Source organism: Oncorhynchus kisutch, linkage group LG10 (assembly GCF_002021735.2).
Source record: "Oncorhynchus kisutch isolate 150728-3 linkage group LG10, Okis_V2, whole genome shotgun sequence".
In the NCBI taxonomy this organism is placed as follows: domain Eukaryota; kingdom Metazoa; phylum Chordata; class Actinopteri; order Salmoniformes; family Salmonidae; genus Oncorhynchus; species Oncorhynchus kisutch.
Window position 1 is genome coordinate 21,427,415 of NC_034183.2, and position 20,569 is coordinate 21,447,983.

At 44.0% G+C, this 20,569-nt stretch overlaps 1 protein-coding gene across 2 annotated transcripts; it reads right to left on the reverse strand.

The window, feature by feature from the left end:
• Positions 1 to 784: 784 nt before the first annotated feature.
• Positions 785 to 16,733, reverse strand: LOC109897904 (protein ENL). 2 transcript variants are annotated; one of them, XM_020492559.2, is made up of 11 exons: positions 16,603 to 16,733; positions 14,014 to 14,194; positions 12,174 to 12,256; positions 11,257 to 11,400; positions 10,358 to 10,483; positions 6,104 to 6,845; positions 5,741 to 5,849; positions 5,293 to 5,392; positions 2,006 to 2,074; positions 1,655 to 1,726; positions 785 to 1,514 (listed from the first exon to the last, which is right to left on the reverse strand). In XM_020492559.2, the coding sequence occupies exons 1-11, from the start codon at positions 16,612 to 16,614 to the stop codon at positions 1,386 to 1,388; spliced, it is 1,767 nt and encodes a 588-aa protein (XP_020348148.1). In that variant the 5' UTR covers positions 16,615 to 16,733; the 3' UTR covers positions 785 to 1,385. The 2 variants fall into 2 exon arrangements, with proteins under 2 accessions (XP_020348148.1, XP_020348147.1); XM_020492558.2 differs by having other exon boundaries at positions 1,997 to 2,074.
• Between the last annotated feature and the right edge of the window lie 3,836 nt (positions 16,734 to 20,569).

Consider the following 20,569-nt stretch of genomic DNA (forward strand, 5'->3'; position numbering starts at 1 on the left):
TTTAAGGGCTGTTGCTTGTGCTCAAGCTTAAAGAGTCACTAACCAAAGATATCATCCCCCTAAAACCTCTGAAATGCTCACCCAGACGCACACCCACCCGCCCAGACACTCACCCAGACACCCACTCACTCACCCAGACACACTCACCCAGACACACTCACCCAGACACACTCACACTCACCCAGACACACTCACCCACCCACTCACCCAGACACACACCCACCCACTCACCCAGACACACACCCACCCACTCCCACACACACACTCACCCACCCACACACACACTCACCCACCCACACACACACTCACCCACCCACCCACACACACACTCACCCAGACACACACACACTCACCCAGACCCCCACACACTCACCCAGACCCCCACACACACACTCACCCAGACCCCCACACACACACACTCACCCAGACCCCCACACACACTCACCCAGACCCCCACACACACACTCACCCAGACCCCCACACACACACTCACCCAGACCCACACACACACACTCACCCAGACCCACACACACTCACCCAGACCCACACACACACACTCACCCAGACCCACACACACACTCACCCAGACCCACACACACACTCACCCAGACCCACACACACACTCACCCAGACACACACACTCACCCAGACACACACTCACACACACACCCAGACACACTCACCCAGACACACTCACCCAGACACACCCACACTCACCCAGACACACCCACACTCACCCAGACACACACCCACACTCACCCAGACACACACCCACACCCACACTCACCCAGACACACACCCACACCCAGACACACACACACCCAGACACACACACACCCAGACACACACACACCCAGACACACCCAGACACACACTCACCTAGAGCGGAAAATTCCTACAGAGAAATGAACTCCAGCTGAGAGGAGGGGGAGGGGAGGAGTGTTGTGTCGACTAAGGGAGTGTGAGTGGGGAGGGAGGAGATAGAGGGGGGAAGTATTGGGTTTGCAAAGGCTAGAAGTGAGGGGGGAGGGCAGGAGGGGGAGGGAGAGTAGAGTGGTCGCATTCCACAGTTCTGCACACAGGCTGCTGTGCTGTTCTCCACAAGAAACATATATAATACGTCTCCTGCCAGATCCAGTCCAGACAGGCCAGCTCCTAGTCCTGTCCTCCAGTCCAGTCCAGGTTAGAGGGACAGTGGCATAGCTGCTCTCTCTTACTCTGACCTCTCTCCTCCCCTCACCCTGTTCCTCTGTTCTTCTCCAGCGACAAGTGAAAGTGTGTGTTCTGTTGTTGTTCTGTGGTTTAGCTCTGTCTGGTGTGTGGCTGTAGCTTCTGTTACTACTCCCCCCCAGTGGGGGTCCAGGGACTGCGCTACGGGCTTGCTGTCACGTTGCTGTGTCCTCCAGGTAGCTCTGTAGTTTGCGGACGGTCGTCTCGTCCAGAGAGAACAGGTCAAAGTCAAAGGTGGTGTTGGTCACGTTGAAGTGCCCCGTCTCCTCGATAAGATTCACTATCTAAGGAGAGGAGAGGACTTAGATGACTACAAATTCACATTGATGATAACACAATAGCGTGGCCTGATAGTGTGATGGAAAAGTATGTTTTGTAACATGTATACACCTGACCACACACACAGCTATTCATTGCTCCATACCTGCTGTAGGACGTTGCGCTCCCTCAGAGCCATCAGTCTGCGGTGGAGATCCACCAGCTCCTCTGTGTAGGCCTGGAGAACAGGAAGAGAAGGGAGTTTGTGGTTAGTGGAGCACTCCTTTAGTCTACTATTAGGTATATGATTACTGATTAACCAGTGTTTTCTACTGCAGTTTTACACCAGGAAAGTGTGGAGTGGTGAGCTGGTAGTGATATATCTATAATAGTGGTGATAGAGCAGTATTGTAGAATTTGAACACTACACTGGTAATATAACCACTTAAAACAGATGTTTGAACACAAAAATAAGAAACAACGGTAATGTAAAACTGTGATTATTTACCCTTCCTACCTTCTCGTATCCTTTCTTTAGCACCTTCTCTGGGCGGCTGCAGATGTCTGGGCTCTTCCTGCCCAAGACCTGCTCAGAGGGAGACGGAACACAGAGACAGAGAAATGGAAGAAAGAGTGGAAAGCAGATAAACAGAGATCAGAATGGGAAGGATGGTGCTTTAGGAGAGCAAAAATTGACACACCACCAGTCTGCTGTTACACACTGCTTAGCCATCAATGATAACTGCTGGTAATAACCCAAACGTCAACAAAGTACATGTGCAGAGGTTCTCTCAATCTCTTCATTCAAATACTCAATCATGGACACTCTTACTGACAGTTGTGGCTGCTTTGTGTGATGTATTGTTGTCTCTACCTTCTTGACCTTTGTGCTGTTGTCTGTGCACTGTTTTGTGCTGCTACCATGTTGTGCTGCTGCCATGTTGTATTGCTACCATGCTGTGTTGACATGTTACTGCCATGCTGTTGTCTTAGGACTCTTTATGTAGTGTTGTCTCTCTTGTGTGTTCTGTTCAAAATTTGTGTTTAATTTATTTTTAATCCCAGCCCCTGTCCCCGCAGGAGGCCGTCAATTGTGAATACGATTTTTTTCTTAACTGACTTGCTTAGTTATATAAAAGGTTAAATAAATAAGTAAATATATATTAGCTAGGCAAAAAAAGAAACATCCCTTTTTCAGGACCCTGTCTTTCAAAGACAATTTGTAAAAATCCAAATAACTTCACAAATCTTCATTGTAAAGGGTTTTAACACGGTTTCCCATGCTTGTTCAATGAACCATAAACAATTAATGAACATGCACCTATGGAACAGTCGCTAAAGCACTAACAGCTTACAGACGGTAGGCAATTAAGGTCACAGTTATGAAAACGTAGGACACTAAAGAGACCTTTCTACTGACTCTGAAAAACACCAAAAGAAAGATGCCCAGGGTCCCTGCTCATCTGTGTGAACATGCCTTAGGCATGCTGCAAGGAGGCATGAGGACTGCAGATGTGGCCAGGGCAATAAATTGCAATGTCCGTACTGTGAGATGCCTAAGACAGAGCTACAGGGAGAGAGGACGGACAGTTGATCGTCCTCGCAGTGGCAGACCACGTGTAACAACACCTGCACAGGATCGGTACATCCGAACATCACACCTGCAGGACAGGTACAGAATGGCAACAACAACTGCCCGAGTTACACCACGAACGCACAATCCCTCCATCAGTGCTCAGACTGTCCGCAATAGGCTGAGAGAGGCTAGACTGAGGGCTTGTAGGCCGGTTGTAAGGCAGGTCTTCACCAGACATCACCGACAACAACATCGCCTATGGGCACAAACCCACCTTTGCTGGACCAGACAGGACTGGAAAAAGTGCTCTTCCCTGACGAGTCGCGGTTTTGTCTCACCAGGGGTGATGGTTGGATTCACCTTTTTCTTTCGAAGGAATGAGCGTTACACCGCGGCCTGGAGCGGGATGGATTTGGAGGTAGAGGGTCCGTCATGGTCTGGGGCGGTGTGTCACAGCATCATCGGACTGCGCTTGTCGTCATTGCAGGCAATTTCAACGCTATGCGTTACAGAGAAGACATCCTCCTCCCTCATCTGGTACCTTACCTGCAGGCTCATCCTGACATGACCCTCCAGAATGACAATGCCACCAGACATACTGCTCGTTCTGTGCGTGATTTCCTGCAAGACAGGAATGTTAGTGTTCTGCCATGGCCAGCGAAGAGCCCGGATCTCAATCTCATTGAGTACGTCTGGTACCTGTTGGATCGGAGGGTGAGGGCTATGGCCATTCCCCCCAGAAATGTCCAGGAACTTTCAGGTGCCTTGGTGAAAGAGTGGGGTAACATCTCACAGCAAGAACTGGCAAATCTGGTGCAGTCCATGAGGAGGAGATGCACTGCAGTACTTTATGCAGCTGGTGGCCACACCAGATACTGACTGTTACTTTTGATTTTGACCCCCTATGTTTAGGGACACATTATTCCATTTCTGTTAGTCACATGTCCGTGGAACTTGTTCAGTTTATGACTCAGTTGTTGAATCTTGTTATGTTCATACAAATATTTACATGTTAAGTTTGCTGAAAATAAACACAGTTGACAGTAGGACATTTCTTTTTTTGCAGAATTTATATCTTTTTTTAAATACCAGGTTGAAGGAGAAATTAAATATTCAAAGGTGCTACACATAGAACTTATAACTGAATTTCTACATTGTAACTTCTGACAATGTCCATATTATAGCTGGCGCTAATAGTGGAATGATAGTGTTTCACATTATTACTTACCCGCCAGTGTTGTTATTGGCTGTGAAATTTGCTTATTGAGTTCTCCCGCCGCAGCGGCATCCACTGTTAGTGGCAGATATATTATGGAGGTTTTCTGAAACTACAATGCAAAAATTCTCTAAAATCCCATTTGTAATGTTAGCACCTTTTTTAGTTTTTTTTGTTGTTGTTTTGAATTTAAAAAATTTTTCTCCCCAATTTCGTGGTATCCATTTTTTTTAGTAGCTACTATCTTGTCTCATTGCTACAACTCCCGTACGGGCTTGGGAGAGACGAAGGTTGAAAGTCATGCGTCCTCCGATACACAACCCAACCAAGCCGCACTGCTTCTTAACACAGCGCGCATCCAACCCAGAAGCCAGCCACACCAATGTGTCGGAGGAAACACCGTACACCTGGCAGCCTTGGTTAGCGCGCACTGCGCCCGGCCTACCACAGGAGTCGCTGGTGCGCGATGAGACAAGGATATCCCTACCGGCCAAGCCCTTCCTAACCCGGACGACGCTAGGCCAATTGTGCGTCGCCCCACGGACCTCCCGGTCGCGGCCGGTTACGACAGAGCCTGGGGGCGAACCCAGAGTCTCTGATGGCACAGCTGGCGCTGCAGTACAGCGCCCTTAACCACTGCGACACCCGGGAGGCCTCGTTAGCACCTTTAATGATGCCGATTTTGTCAAAGGAGAAATCTGGAGCGACAATGGAGACGGAGAAAACAGTCCAGTCCTGGGAGAGATTAGAGGAGCCGTGCTTTACCTCGTTACCGGGGGGAGCCGTGCTTTACCTCGTTACCGGGGGGAGCCGTGCTTTACCTCGTTACCGGGGGGAGCCGTGCTTTACCTCGTTACCGGGGGGAGCCGTGCTTTACCTCGTTACCGGGGGAGCCGTGCTTTACCTCGTTACCGGGGGAGCCGTGCTTTACCTCGTTACCGGGGGAGCCGTGCTTTACCTCGTTACCGGGGGAGCCGTGCTTTACCTCGTTACCGGGGGAGCCGTGCTTTACCTTGTTATTGGAGGAGCTGTGTTTCTGTGGAGGTGGCACCGGGTCTCGACTGGGGCGGTGCGAGCCGTCACTGCTGTCACTCTCACTGTCCAGGCTCAGTCTGACAGGGAACAGAGGCAGAAAGCTCTCATTGCGCCCTATTTAGCACAGGGAGCCTGTGTATATAGGTGGTGGGTGGGCACACGTTTTGCAAAAGGATAAGAATTCCAATTGTTGTTTGCAGCTCAAATGATTAAAATCTTTAAAGTAACACCTATAAAGAACAGCTAACACGTGCTTATTTGCTAGAGACATACAGGCACACTGTTTCATAACGCCACAAACATTAACAGCCAAGCAATGCTAATTTCCTAGGGAGTAGACGAACTGGTGAAAATTACATAACTACAGAAGCATCAGAGGTCTATGACACAGTAACGTAAAGAGTGAGAAATTGAGAGAGACTTACCGTGAGTCACGGTTGGGCGGGTTGGTCTTGACAGGCGTCCCTTCCTCAGAGCTGCTGTCGTCATCTGACTCCTCTGACTGTAGGTCCTCCACCATAGAGCGCAGTGGGCCTAGAGTAAGTACACACCGTTAACAGAGAACATCTTCTAAATGCACATATTTGACGCAACACAACCATCAATTAAACATCTGAATAGCTCAGCCTAAAAGAGGGATATTAAAAAAATATTATAATAATTAGCAACAGTACCATTCCTACATTAAATCACAAACCATGCCCAATAAAGACAACCAATGTGTCAGAATGTCCTCTCCAGTGGATGTGTAAATCCCATGTTATCTGTCTAGAGAATGATAGGCTTACCTTGGCCTTGTTTCTGTCCAGGCTCAAAGTCAGATTCTGAGCTGGAATCAGAGCTGGAGCTTGAGTTAGAGGGACTGGAGGGGGCTGACTGCTCTGATTTGGATGAGGCTTCATCCTCAGAGTTGGAGTCGTCAGACTCAGGCAGCTTCTTGGGCTCCTTGACCTCCTGAGTGTCGGCCTTGCTGCCCTTGGGCCAACGACCCTTCTCCTTGGGGGGTTTCTTCTCTGGGTAGCCAGGGGCGGCTGCAGACGATGAGGAGACCCGGGGAGAGGCTCCGGTGAAGGGCCCTGCAGCTGCCCCTTTAGATCCCTCTGAGCTGCTCTTCTTCTGCTTCTTTGCACTGGGTTTGGGAGACTCCACAGTGGAGGGCCGCTTCCCGGGGCCTTTGGACTCCAGCGGGCCCCCTCCTCCTCCTCCCCCACCACCCCCTCCCCCCCCTCCTTTGGGGGACATACCCTCCATCTTGGCCTCCTTCAGGGTGAGTTTGGGCTCTTTGAAGGCGGCCTTGGGAAGGACCTTGCCCTCATCTTTGACTTTGATCTCTGCTGGCTTCTTGGACGAGGAAGAGGAGGGCTCGCGGGCGCTCTTGCTGCTGCCCCCTCCTCCCCCGTCGCGGTCACTGTCACCCTTGGACCCCGCCTTGCTCTCAGAGTCTTTACGGGGGCGTTCGCGGTGCTCCTTGGTCAGCTTGTGGGGCTTGGGCCCTTTATTGCTACCTCCACTGCCCTCTTTACTGGGCTCCTAAAGACAGGGAGAAGTACACATGATATCAAACTCACATCCCTATTCAATTAGGTGCTGGGCTGTAAATATATATAATAAAGGTAAGTATGGGCATTCATGCAGGTGCTCCGCCACATATTTCTTGATTGTCAGCAAAGAAAGATCTGAGTGGAAGCATCATAACTGAGCTGATAATCACTCTACTGTCAATGCACTTAGCCAAAGGCCCACTGAAGGACTAACATTGTACAGTGGGGCAAAAAAGCATTTAGTCAGCCACAAATTGTGCAAGTTCTCCCGCTTAAAAAGATGAGAGGCCTGTAATTTTCATCATAGGTACACTTCAACTATGACAGACAAAATGAGAAAAAAAATCCAGAAAATCACATTGTAGGATTTTTAATGAATTTATTTGCAAATTATGGTGGAAAATAAGTATTTGGTCAATAACAAAAGTTTATCTCAATACTTTGTTATATACCCTTTGTTGGCAATGACAGAGGTCAAACATTTTCTGTAAGTATTCACAAGGTTTTCACACACTGTTGCTGGTATTTTGGCCCATTCTTCCATGCAGATCTCCTCTAGAGCAGTGATGTTTTGGGAATGTTGCTGGGCAACACGGACTTTCAACTCCCTCCAAAGATTTTCTATGGGGTTGAGATCTGGAGACTGGCTAGGCCACTCCAGGACCTTGAAATGCTTCTTACGAAGCCACTCCTTCATTGCCCGGGCGGTGTGTTTGGGATCATTGTCATGCTGAAAGACCCAGCCACGTTTCATCTTCAATGCCCTTGCTCATGGAAGGAGGTTTTCACTCAAAATATCACGATACATGGCCCCATTCATTCTTTCCTTTACACGGATCAGTCGTCCTGGTCCCTTTGCAGAAAAACAGCCCCAAAGCATGATGTTTCCACCCCCATGCTTCACAGTAGGTATGGTGTTCTTTGGATGCAACTCAGCATTCTTTGTCCTCCAAACACAAAGAGTTGAGTTTTTACCAAAAAGTTCATCAGTTTCATCTGACCATATGACATTCTCCCAAACTTCTTCTGGATCATCCAAATGCTCTCTAGCAAACTTCAGACAGGCCTGGACATGTACTGGCTTAAGCAGGGGGACACGTCTGGCACTGCAGGATTTGAGTCCCTGGCGGCATAGTGTGTTACTTTGGTCCCAGCTCTCTACAGGTCATTCACTAGGTCCCCCCGTGTGGTTCTGGGATTTTTGCCCACTGTTCTTGTGATCATTTTGACCCCACGGGGTGAGATCTTGCGTGGAGCCCCAGATCGAGGGAGATTATCAGTGGTCTTGTATGTCTTTCATTTCCTAATAATTGCTCCCACAGTTGATTTCTTCAAACCAAGCTGCTTACCTATTGCAGATTCAGTCTTCCCAGCCTGGTGCAGGACTGCAATTTTGTTTCTGGTGTCCTTTGACAGCTCTTTTACTTGGCCATAGTGGAGTTTGGAGTGTGACTGTTTGAGGTTGTGGACAGGTGTCTTTTATACTGATAACAAGTTCAAACAGGTGCCATTAATACAGGTAACGAGTGGAGGACAGAGGAGCCTCTTCAAGAAGAAGTTACAGGTCTGTGAGAGCCAGAAATCTTGCTTGTTTGTAGGTGACCAAATACTTATTTTGCACCATAATTTGCAAATAAATTCATTAACAATCCTACAATGTGATTTTCTGGATTTCTTTTCTCATTTTGTGTGCCATAGTTGAAGTGTACCTATGATGAAAATTACAGGCCTCTCTCATCTTTTTAAGTGGGAGAACTTGCACAATTGGTGGCTGACAAAATAATTTTTTGCCCCACTATATGTGAGCAGAGCAGTGCAAGGAGCATCCCCAATTTGACTGGAGCGCGGAGCAATATTCCCAAATGCTGGCGCATCAACCTTCCTGCCCGCTCCAATTTCACTCCAACAGAGCTCACTTCACGAGCTTAGGGCCTTCCCGGTCCAGCATGCATTTGTAGTCTACTTGTGTGATGCTATAGACCCTTGCTTTAGCTACTGTCACGGAGTTCGCTAAAAATATTTTCATAAAGAAACAGATCAAACAAACAGGTGCAAAATCAAGAGGGAGTGCGGTGATGTAATGTCAACAACTAAAGAATCATTGTGGACTTCTGAAAATACACATAACCCGAAAGCACGATAGTGTACTTACTATGTGCACATGCTAAAAGAAAGGAACAAGGTGGGTAGCTAATTAAGTATGTCATTGTAGCAAAGTATTTATAAACAAAAAATGTAATCTCTTAAAAGTCTCCTTTATTGCTGTTCTATTATCTACACAATAGGCCATAATTGATTTTGGTGCAATTGGCCTGGCAACTTTCAATTAGCTTTCTGTTTTGATTGGGTTATTTAGCCTAAAAACCTTTAGGCCTACCTATAGAAAATAACAACTTTGCATCCCTGCCCAGCAAGAATGGCCAAAGGGGTGTTTAGCATCCCCAGTGGATTTGCAAGTGAGGAGTGGATGTTCTTCGCTACTGGCCTGCTCTCCAGGCACCATCACATGAGCCTGAAACCAGACTCTGGCCAAACTCGTGTTTCTAAAAATGAATTAAAAGAGGCCCTGTAGACTGAGCCTAATAAGGCATTTTTCATTTAATTTCTATTTAATTCTAAGTCACAGCCTATATGCGCAATTTATAGACTATGATTTCATACAACTAAATGTTGTTTAAATGCTGAGTGCTTAATGTCCTTGACTCCTTACATGCCTAGTGTGTCGCAAATGCTTAACAAAGTATTTCTTTATAGGCTATAGCCTTGAGATAATTTAAATAATACAGCCTAAATAATACATTTCCATTCCTTCTCAGACTCCCTGTCAGGCTCCTGACCTATTTAGAGTGTTTATATGCTGTTTAATATGACATGTAACCTATTTGAAATGATGATCGCTTCTTACATTCACCATTTCATGTTAATTAAAATACTTTTTCAAATCATATGGCTTGGTTTCAATACTTCAAAACCAAATGGTAGGTTCAGGTAGTCACAAAAATAGATTGGTGTTGGTTAAATTGTGATTTTAATGAATGGAGTGAATTTGGAGCAGCAGTTTTTCTTCTGTGAGCGCGGAGCGTTTTTTAGCGGAGCGGTTGGAGAGGACGTGGATTTCCAACCGCTCAACTCCGATCACATACTCGGCACAACATGCATGCACATATCCATACGCAGAACATCGTCCATGTTGTACTATGATAATTCAACAGGGTGGTAAATGCTATACCAGGAAAGGATGTTTGTAATCATGCAGGTTTATTTGGGATCAACTGTGACCTAGAGTAGGCAGCGAAGTCCAGCTGAATTAATGAAAGGATCCCATGATATGATTAAAGGCTTGGGAAACAAAAAGACACACGGGTTTGCCGTCCCTTATCTCAACTGTATTCTACTCTCCTATTCTCCCTACTCTCTGCTGTATTGACTTGTTGAGCAATCCTATACACATTCCTACACCTTCTTTCTTATCAGTGTACTAGTCTAGGAAGTGCTGCTCACCTTTGATCCATGGGAGGTCTTTGTCTTCTTGGGGTCTGAGAAGGCAGACAGTGGGATGGTGGGGAGCATGGGGTAGTCTGGACTGGGCCTCGACACCGCCTCTGCCCCTTCTGGCACCACCATGACCTGAGAGACAAACAAATAGGGAAAATAATGAGAACACACACACCAGGGTTGGGCTCAATTCTGAATTGAGTTGCAATTTGCTCTTTAATTCCAATTCAATTCAACTGGCCAAACCCCACAGAAAGCTGAATTTAATTTGAATTCAAAGGAAGTAGAATTTAATTCAAGGAAATTCCAATGGCTTGTTTATTCTACACATCACCATATAAATGTTAATTTTGACATAATGTTTGGTTATCAGTACCATGTAGTATGTTTGAAGCATAACATTTCATTTTAAAAACTCATTGTCCTAAAACAATTTCAAATAATTAAAGTGGTCTGAAAATATTTCAAGATCGTGTTGTGGGTTGTCATAAATCATTCATAATTCCCTTAATGTTTTTCAATATCAGAATACATTTCCCAGAATGCATTAGATCAAATACTGCAGTATAGAAGGGAACCATGTAACATCTCATGACAAAAATGTTTTACAGTTTGACATCTTTGCGTTCTAATCAAACTAATATGTGAAATGGTATGTGTGTATTCTTTGCATTAATAAGTGGCATTTCCTTTTGATAAAATATTTGTCAAATGAATGAGACTTTCATGTTTTAGTTCAATTGGTTTGAATTAAATTCCACTTAATTCAAATTCTGCTTTCTGTGGGGTGTGACCAATTCCAATTCAATTCAACCCTGAAACACGTCAACAACATTCCCTTGCCATTCCACTTCCCACGTATTCTAACCCATCCCACATCCACCCTGTACCCCATCCCAGCTCACCCCTCCAGCCTTGACCAGCTTGCGTCTGAACTCCCGGGTGGGGTTGTTAAAGGTGAGCTTCTCACAGCGCAGGTGATTGACAGGGGGGTTCCCCTCCAGGTTCAGGAAGAGGTCATAGTTGAAGCACACCTTCTTGGGCTCCTCCTGTAAATAATAATGAACATATCTAATTAGCCCCGCCAAGCCCTTATCAGAATATTATCAGCTAACAGTAAGAATAAGCGATTCCCCGACCAAGTCAATAAGAGGCATACCTGGAGTGCACACACTGATAAGAACTAACATTCCACAATGGGAGAGAACTTCAGCAAACAGTAGAACATTTTGGTAAACACATGGATTTTTTCTGATCACCCGCCACTTTCAGAGCATGCCAGGAGTCATAGGGTTACAGATACAGGACACAGTAAAAACATTCATAGCAGATAAACTGAAGGCCTTTTTAAAACAGACAGGAGAACAGAAGAGGAGTTTCAGCCAGACAGACAGCTGACAAGACACCAGCCAGACCAGCAGCCAAAGGCCCACTACTAGCATGACCAGTGTCACACACAGCCCCAGTATCACTGGCACCTAAACCTGGTGTCTACACACACACACAAATACTGTCACATGACAGACTAGAAACAGCACATGAACCATTGAGGAAATTAAAACTGACACATTAAATACCAACCAAATGACATGAATATTGACCAACGACCCACAGGAAAACACCCATCTTATACAGATTGTGCCGGATAATATAAACAAGCCATTGTAGGAGAACTATATCCGATGTGATTTCAGGAGAAGGCCTTGAGCACCAGAGGAACTCTAATCCATTAGGAATCACATGCAACAGTGGCCCATATCCTGAGGGATTGATTGACACTGTTAACATAGTACCATTACAGAGGCTCTGACAGAGCTCTCACCTTGTTCTTGAAGTAGACCTCGATGGGCATGAGGAACCCTGCATAGCCCGACTCCTCCACTTTATATGGTGGCTCCTTGCATACTGCAGAAACAACGACAGCACATCAACATACATTCAGGAGGATAACATCAATGGCCATTGCTAGAAGGCTAATGTGAACTAGTGCCAGCCTCCCATTGAGAGTCAGTCATTACAACCTGAAGCTAAAAGCTTATGGGAGCAATAATGTGCAATAACCATAATGACCGTGGACAACGACCCAAAGCTTTGCAGTGACTTAATGAGACGAGATGTGCCTGGTCTGGAGAACACATCATGTTTATTGAAGTTCAGCACAAATGGACCAAATCTGACCGAGCAACATGCATGCTTGATGTAATAGGCAACGCTCTGAAGGCCTTCTGTGTGTTTGCACTTCACGCTACCGTAGAATACGTTTTACAATATTGATTTAAACTGTTGTCAAGGTGAATTCTAGGGATGTGTATCTTTCACTTTCAAGACGATTTGATACATGGGCTCCGATACATTTTAGTTTGAAACTAATCGGTGCAATTTGGTTTGATTAGAGAACAAATAGATGCACTAACAATTGTTGCATAAACACATTAATTTTCCATTCTAAATAAAAATCTGCTGCTGATGGAGCTCATGAGCTGGGCCTCAGTTGGATCTGTACGAGATTATTTCTGTGTGTGTGTTAATGTCTATGGTGTATGTACTATGCAGGCACCTGAGCTGAGCCATAAGGCATCTACCACCCCACTACCAGATTGGGGGGACAATGTAGCCTGTTTTTTGCCCCCCACCATCACCCGCTAATTAACTAGTATTTTTTTGCAGAGGAAGTGAGACCTAGTAATGTATCAATATACTGTATATTGTTTACAAATTAGCAATGACATAGCCAATGAATATATAGCTAGCACAACTTTGGATTTCAACCTCCATCTCAAAATCAAAATGGGTTTGACCGTTTGGATGTTTTCAACGGTGAGATCTTTTGTGGCATCGGCCATCCAATGTGCCTTGCAAAAGTGATTATTGTCCCCGTTATGAAATAATCAAATTTAACCTGTATATTTAAAAATTACCATATACACGGATTGTTTAAAGCAAAACTACCAAAACCATTACTGATGATGATCAAAATAAATGATATTTTAAGCCAGGGTCAGCAGTTAGGCTATAGTCAGATGACAGTTGTCTCCGGTAGCTTACTTTTATTCTTGTAAAACGTCATTTTCAACAGCGCAAAGATGATAATAATAACCTAGCAAATTACATAGGTTGTCACTCAACTAATAAAGCGTAATATCACGCAAGCCATTTTATTATTTGAACGCTGAAGGTGCCGCGCAGATGTGCAAGATCAGGAACAGGCCGCCTACCTCGCGTTGGTCAGCGTGCAAAGCTGGGCACAGCACACAGTTTGACTAGGCTACTGATATTGACTGGGGTTGTTCGGAATCCAAAATGATCTGTAGATCAATGACCGTCAACACAGTTACATGCAGTTCCACCCTGAAGGAGTGGACACATCAGTTGTCAGAAAATATGAGGTATTTTCGGAAGGTAGAAAGAATGTAATTTTCTGACCTATGCATGCTACATTTGGATCGGTTCGGGGTCCATGGACCTATGCACTTGTATCTTAAACATTTGAATCGGGGACCAAAGTGCATCAGTGAATTGTTACATCCATAGTGAATCCCCTCTCCTATCCCCAGACAAAAACAAACAAAGTAATCACAGAACCAGTTTCAGCCAGGTACGTGTGTGTGTGTGTTTGCGCACGAGCAAGTGCTGTTGTTGCGAGGGTGTTTTGTCTGACCCACCTCTCTTGGGTTTGGGGAAGCTCTCGTGCAGCCTGAAGACGACTTTCTCCACAAAGTGTTGTATGTCTCCCGTCTCAGGACCTCGCACAAACACCATCCAGTCATGGGTGAAGCCCTCCGAGGTTACTTTCTTCCTTAGCTGGGCTCGATGTCCTAGCTCCAGCTTCACCTGGACTGTGCACTGCAGACACAAGGTCAGACATACAAAAACAACTATTAGCATCTTAAATTGATCACTCATCGCAAGTTAGTAGGTTAGATAGGAAACAGTTTAGTTTATGGAAATTACAATTATTTGATACAATTGAGAAAACAAAGTTGTTTTTTATGAGATGGTCACATCAGAAACTACAGACTGTGATTCGTTACCGCGAACAATGATAGTAGTTGAACGGACATCCAAATGACATGCTGCAGCGATCGGGACAGCTACTAAAGAGGGATTGGGAAGAGAGAGGGACGAGGGGACAGAAAAGTCACTTTATGTCCTGGCCTGAAGAATGTGGGGATTTGGCACCTTCTCTCCACAGTCCTTGTGTGCTGTGACTGAGTGGAGGGATTAGGGGGACAGGATTGAGATGAGTTGGTCTGGGACTCTGAGCCCCCCCCGGCATCTCACCTAGCCATTCTGTGGCGGTAATGCCCTTAAACTCCAGTCGCTACCACACCCTAGGTCAGTGCAGCAGCCATTGAGCCCCTCCCCATCAACCAACTAGCTCCCCAGGATCACTGGAATCACCAAAAACCAGCTCAGAGATGACCAACCATTCATACACCGAGATCATCACAAACAAAATAGGTCTGAGATGGTTGGCATTGACTGGAGGAAAAAGACACAATTCTTGATTCATTTTAAACATTTATGGAAACAGTATGACGTTCAGTAACTTCCTTTGGTTCACTTCCCTGCCACAACAGAAAGATAACAAAATACACTGAGCCGCCATTATTGTTGCAAGTGACCCTCCCCCTGATCTAAAATGGATATTCTGAAGGGAAATGCCCTACTTGGCAGACAAGCAGAGTCTCACAACAATGAACCCCCACGTGCCATGAAAATAACACCCCTCATAACCAAGTTAATCTCCACTAGGGGAAAAATCATATGAAAGATTCCTTTGATGAGGCACACAGAAGAAGAAAAAAAATTGGCAAATGTCACTGCACTCCCTCTGAAAAGAACCTGCTTCTCCGCTGCTCAAAGACAGCAGACTACTCTATCAACAGACCACAACAGGACACACCTGCAGCACTTTGAGCTCTGTACAGGTGGGCAGGCCCACCAGACACCACAGCCCTTACAGAGCTCGCACTCCAGTCTACTCCCAACTATAAAACATGTCAATATCCCACCATTTTTCTGGTATGACCCTGTCCATCTCTGGTGCATTGTTGTGAATTGAATGGTGATTTCATATGGCACAAATCGTACAACTAGACGTCATGATGCACAACAAGGCACATTAGCATTTCCTTATCACATTTCCAGAAATAAGGCATGTAGCCAGTGGGCAATTTAGCAAAAGGCAAATTTGTGATGGTCTAGATTTCAGACATACGATTATTTATTTTAAAAAGTCTACATCCCATACAAACAAACCTTGAAATGTACAAAAATACAATTCCTATGTTAGGTGTTTCATGGCTGTTGATGGTGTACCGTTTTATATTGTTTGCCACTGAGTAATCACCGTAAACCGGCTAAAACGATTAGTCCTTCCTTGTCGTCACGGAATTCCACTGTTCGCATGCTTCAAAGGGGTAACACCGGACAGTGACATTTTCCCACAGGTGGATTCCATGAGTCAATTTGATATGGAAATAGAGTTTGCATTATCATGATGAGCATGAAAACTCCTACCTAGCTTGAGTAACAGTGGGTCAGAGTTACCGATACGATATTTCGAAAAATAAGATGGCCTACTAATGTCTGTCTATGGAAGTCAATGTGGACATGCATGGACGTTCCTCAATAAGTTTTCCCCCAACCAACCAGTGTCCAGCTAGCTGTTATACAATTTGTATCTCTAGGATTTTCAAATATCTACATTAGTGCACAATCTTTGCCTTTAAACTGGTGATGTAATTCCCGCTTTTCAATTCCAATTCGTCGCCGCTAGATACACACCCCTCCTTCCCTCCCCTCCACCCAGACCTGGAAAGAGCAATCCTTTCCACCGGCGTCTTGTAGCAGCTATTTTACGTAGCTAGCGAAGGGCCGAGAACGCTCGCAGGTAGTAGCTCGTGTAAATTAGGTTATAAACTGGGAAAGGAGTAAGTTATACATCTTACTTTCTCAATGTATACGTCCATAACACAAAATTAGGCAATAAATCCCTTTGTGTGCCCGTCTGATTGTGTGGCTAGCTAGCAATGCTGAGTTAAGCTAACGTTAGCCAGCTCGCTATGTCAAATACCGATGTATGCGATTGAGTGTGGGGCTAGCTAGCACAGCTCGTGAGCCAACTATGAGTTCGATTAGCATGATTTTTTCGAGCACCAGGCATTCATTCCTGTCCCGGGCACAGCCATCTAGTATTTTTTCGTTAAAAGTTCAGGATTCACGAGGGGACACAAAAGTCACTTTACCTGATTCTCCATGATTCTGTGGCTTCAGTGATTCTTCTAACGTTATTTATTTACAGCGGCGTTTCGCGAGGTTATTCCCTGCTCCTCATTGTGTGTCAATTTCAGCCTAAACCGGAAGTCATACAGCACCCCTCCCCTTCCAGACGACTACTGGCACGCAACCAAAACAGAAAGCTTTCTCATCCAATCAGGTAGGCAAAAATGTGAGCCATTTGTATTGCACCAACCGTAGAACTTCAGAGGGGGGACTTCTCACGATCGACAAATACAATTCAAGTATTTTACGTACAGTCTACGAGTGGGCAAATTCGTTTTACATGGCCCGGTGTCCCGGGTAAAGCAAGGTTTGGATTTGTGTAACATTCCATTGGTCCTTCAATTAAATCTCTACACAACCGGCGCACCGGGTCATACAAAACGAACTGTCCCAATGATAGGGCTCTTGTCAGAATATGTAAAGCAGTAAAGATGTTGGTCCAAATGTGGAATGCATATATTTGATTAGAAGTTACATTAATTTATCTATAGGATAAATGAATGTAACTTCTAATCAAATATATGCAAAGCTGTATTGCCTCACAATTGAAAATCATATTCCCAAAGGAGTTCCTGTCCTTAATTGTATGTATAATTGAAACTGGGACATAATTGACATTTAAACATTTCAATTGTAATCCAACACACTCATTTGTGACATTGACATTAGTCATATAACTTAATTACATTGCTTTCTACTAATGGGTGAAATTTAAAACGACTTTGATTTAGCTTATAGTAGGTTCTATCATATTTTTCTTTGACGTAATGATGTCAATTTGATGTGTGATATTGGACAGAGTGTCAGAGTTCTCTCTCAGCCCTGGCCTCTGTGTCACTCACACTGATCCTGTCTTTGAGGCATGAATCAGGTTTTTTGAAATCCCCACCTGGCTGTCAAAGACATATAAACGTCACTTAGTCAATATATATTTTGCTTCTCCACTATTGAAGTGGTCGCCACGTTTGATTTAAATCAAATCAAATCCAATCCAATTTTATTTGTCACATACACATGGTTAGCAGATGTTAATGCGAGTGTAGCGAAATGCTTGTGCTTCTAGTTCCGACAATGCAGTAATAACCAACGAGTAATCTAAGTAACAATTCCAAAACTACTACCTTATACACACAAGTGTAAAGGGATAAAGAATATGTACATAAAGATATATGAATAAGTGATGGTACAGAGCGGCATAGGCAAGATGCAGTAGATGGTATTGAGTACAGTATATACATATGAGATGAGTATGTAAACAAAGTGGCATAGTTTAAAGTGGCTAGTGATACATGTATTACATAAAGATGCAGTAGATGATATAGAGTACAGTATATACCTATACATATGAGATAAATAATGGAGGGTATGTAAACATTATATTAAGTAGCATTGTTTAAAGTGGCTAGTGATATATTTTACATCATTTCCCATCAATTCCCATTATTAAAGTGGCTGGAGTTGAGTCAGTTTGTTGGCAGCAGCCACTCAATGTTAGTGGTGGCTGTTTAACAGTCTGATGGCCTTGAGGTAGAAGCTGTCTTTCAGTCTCTCGGTCCCAGCTTTGATGCACCTGTACTGACCTCGCCTTCTGGATGATAGCGGGGTGAACAGGCAGTGGCTCGGGTGGTTGTTGCCCTTGATGATCTTTATGGCCTTCCTGTGACAATGGGTGGATTTTCAATGAAATTGTATAAAATGTACAAACACGCGCACACACACACATAGATCATTCATAAGGGTTGTTGTTACCCAGTATGTAAGTCATACATAAAGTCAATGGTTGTTACATATTTACAACTTTACAGGGGCTTACAAAATAAATAAATACATATTCTAATCTGTACACTAGATGTCACTGTTGCTGCTGACAGTTAACGGTGTCATGTATCATGTTCATGCCCCAATTTCTTTGTGTCAGAAATCTATTGTATCTTTCAGGTAGGAATATGGCTTTGAAAAAATGTCTACAATGTACCAAATTATTTTACGTTTCTAGTTCATACTCTATTTATTTTCTTTCGGCGGGATTTCTGATGGGTTTTCATTTTCCAGATATTTGTTCTTTTAGCAATGATCCTGAAACAAAACACTGTAGAGGTATCAAAAATATAAAAGGTTTCAACCTTCTAGATGAATTTCTTTGCATTACGTCTAATGCTGAATAGATTGTTCAAAACACCTTCCCGAGTTCTAATTTATATAAGGAAATCAGTCAATTGAAATAAATCTATTCGGCCATAATCTATACATTTCACTTGACTGGGCAGGGGTGCAGCTGGGGAGCCAGGCCCAGCCAATCAGAATCAGTTTTTCCCCAGAAAAGGGCTTTATAACAGACAGAAATACTCCTCAGTTTCATCGGCTGTCCGGGCCCTGGTCTCAGACGATCCCGCAAGTGAAGAAGACGCATGTGGATGCCCTGGGCTGGTGTGGTTACATGTGGTCTGTGGTTGTGAAGTCGGTTGGACTTACTGCCAAATTCTCAAAAATGACATTGGTGGCTCATGGTGGAGAAATTAACATTAAATTCTCTGGCAACAGCTCTGGAGGACATTCCTGCAGTCGGCATGCCAGTTGCACACTCCCTCAAAACTTGAGATATCTGAGGCACTGTGTTGTGTGACAAAACTGCATATTTTAGAGTGGCCTTTTATTGTCCCCAGCACAAGGTGCACCTGAGTAATGGTCATGCTGTTTAATCAGCTTCTTGATATGCCACACCTGTCAGGTGGATGGATTATTTTAGCAAAGGAGAAATTCTCCTTAACAGGGATGTTAACAAATTTGTGCACAAAATGTGAGAGAAATATAAGCTTTTTGTGCATATGGAAACATTTATGTGATCTTTTATTTCAGTTCATGAAACATGGAACCAACACTTTACATGTTGGGTTTATTTATTTTTTCAGTATATTTAGAAAAGTCTCAAATTCATCATAGAATTTAATTCAGTAACCGTTAATCTTATTCATATACACATTTAATTGATCTCATAGATGTAGAATCCCACACATAACAAACATTGACATGGTCCTTACATTTTCTGTAATAACATCATAAAATACATACATCTTAAGATCTCTGAACCAAGACAAACATTTATGTTTATGTGGTTGTATAAAATGTCTTAAACTTAGTTTAGTTCAGATCACACATAATATGATATTATCCCTGAAAAGGATGACAAATGTAAAGTTGTAGGTTATATAAACAAACTATACAAGCCCTTTACCCATAAAATGTTGTGGTTGTGATTCAGCCCTACATCTAAGCAAAGCTGTATTTTGGGGGTTGAAATCATCTCCATTCTCATCACTACAAAGACAAGCATGTCATTATACCGAAACACAGATATACACCAAATTGTTTTATAAAAACATGTGGAGAGAATATCCATGCATATATGGACGCAAATAACAGATGAATGCATTGATCAATTCACACAAAATGCATATAAAAACATACACACATTAATTATTGTTTAATTCTTTAACATGTGCACACTAAACATAATATGCAAACATCGAACTTGATGACCTGAGTGGCATTGATTCTGTTATCATATCAAATAAGGAGCAATCTTATGAATTGCAACCATTTCTCAAAACGGAGTCACTGCTAAGTAAAAAGAAAGGCACTGCATTTGACACATTTCCTTGCACAGCACTACATAGCACATTTCATCACCAAAGCCATCAAGTTGTCTCTTGGAGAAGTTGAATGTTCTCTAACATCTTTTCTGAGTCTTGGTGGTTCCTTTCAGGATGATGTAAGGCAAGCCCAGGACACAGTTATCACTGGGCCAGTACTGAAGGCCTGGCAGGGAGTAAGGTATCTCATAGTTGGCATCCAAGTAGGCTATTAGGGTGCTTGGGTAGGCTACAGCGATCACAATCAGAATGTGCCTAGAGGGTGAATAGACACATGTCA

What these genes read in the sequence shown, in the direction of transcription:
- LOC109897904 (XM_020492558.2), bottom strand. An exon ending in AGGTCTACTTCAAGAACAAG is followed by an intron (nt 11,401 to 12,173) that starts GTGAGAGCTCTG and finishes TATTATTTACAG; the next exon opens with GAGGAGCCCAAGAAGGTGTG. An exon ending in AGACCTCCCATGGATCAAAG is followed by an intron (nt 6,846 to 10,357) that starts GTGAGCAGCACT and finishes CCCTGTCTTTAG; the next exon opens with GAGCCCAGTAAAGAGGGCAG.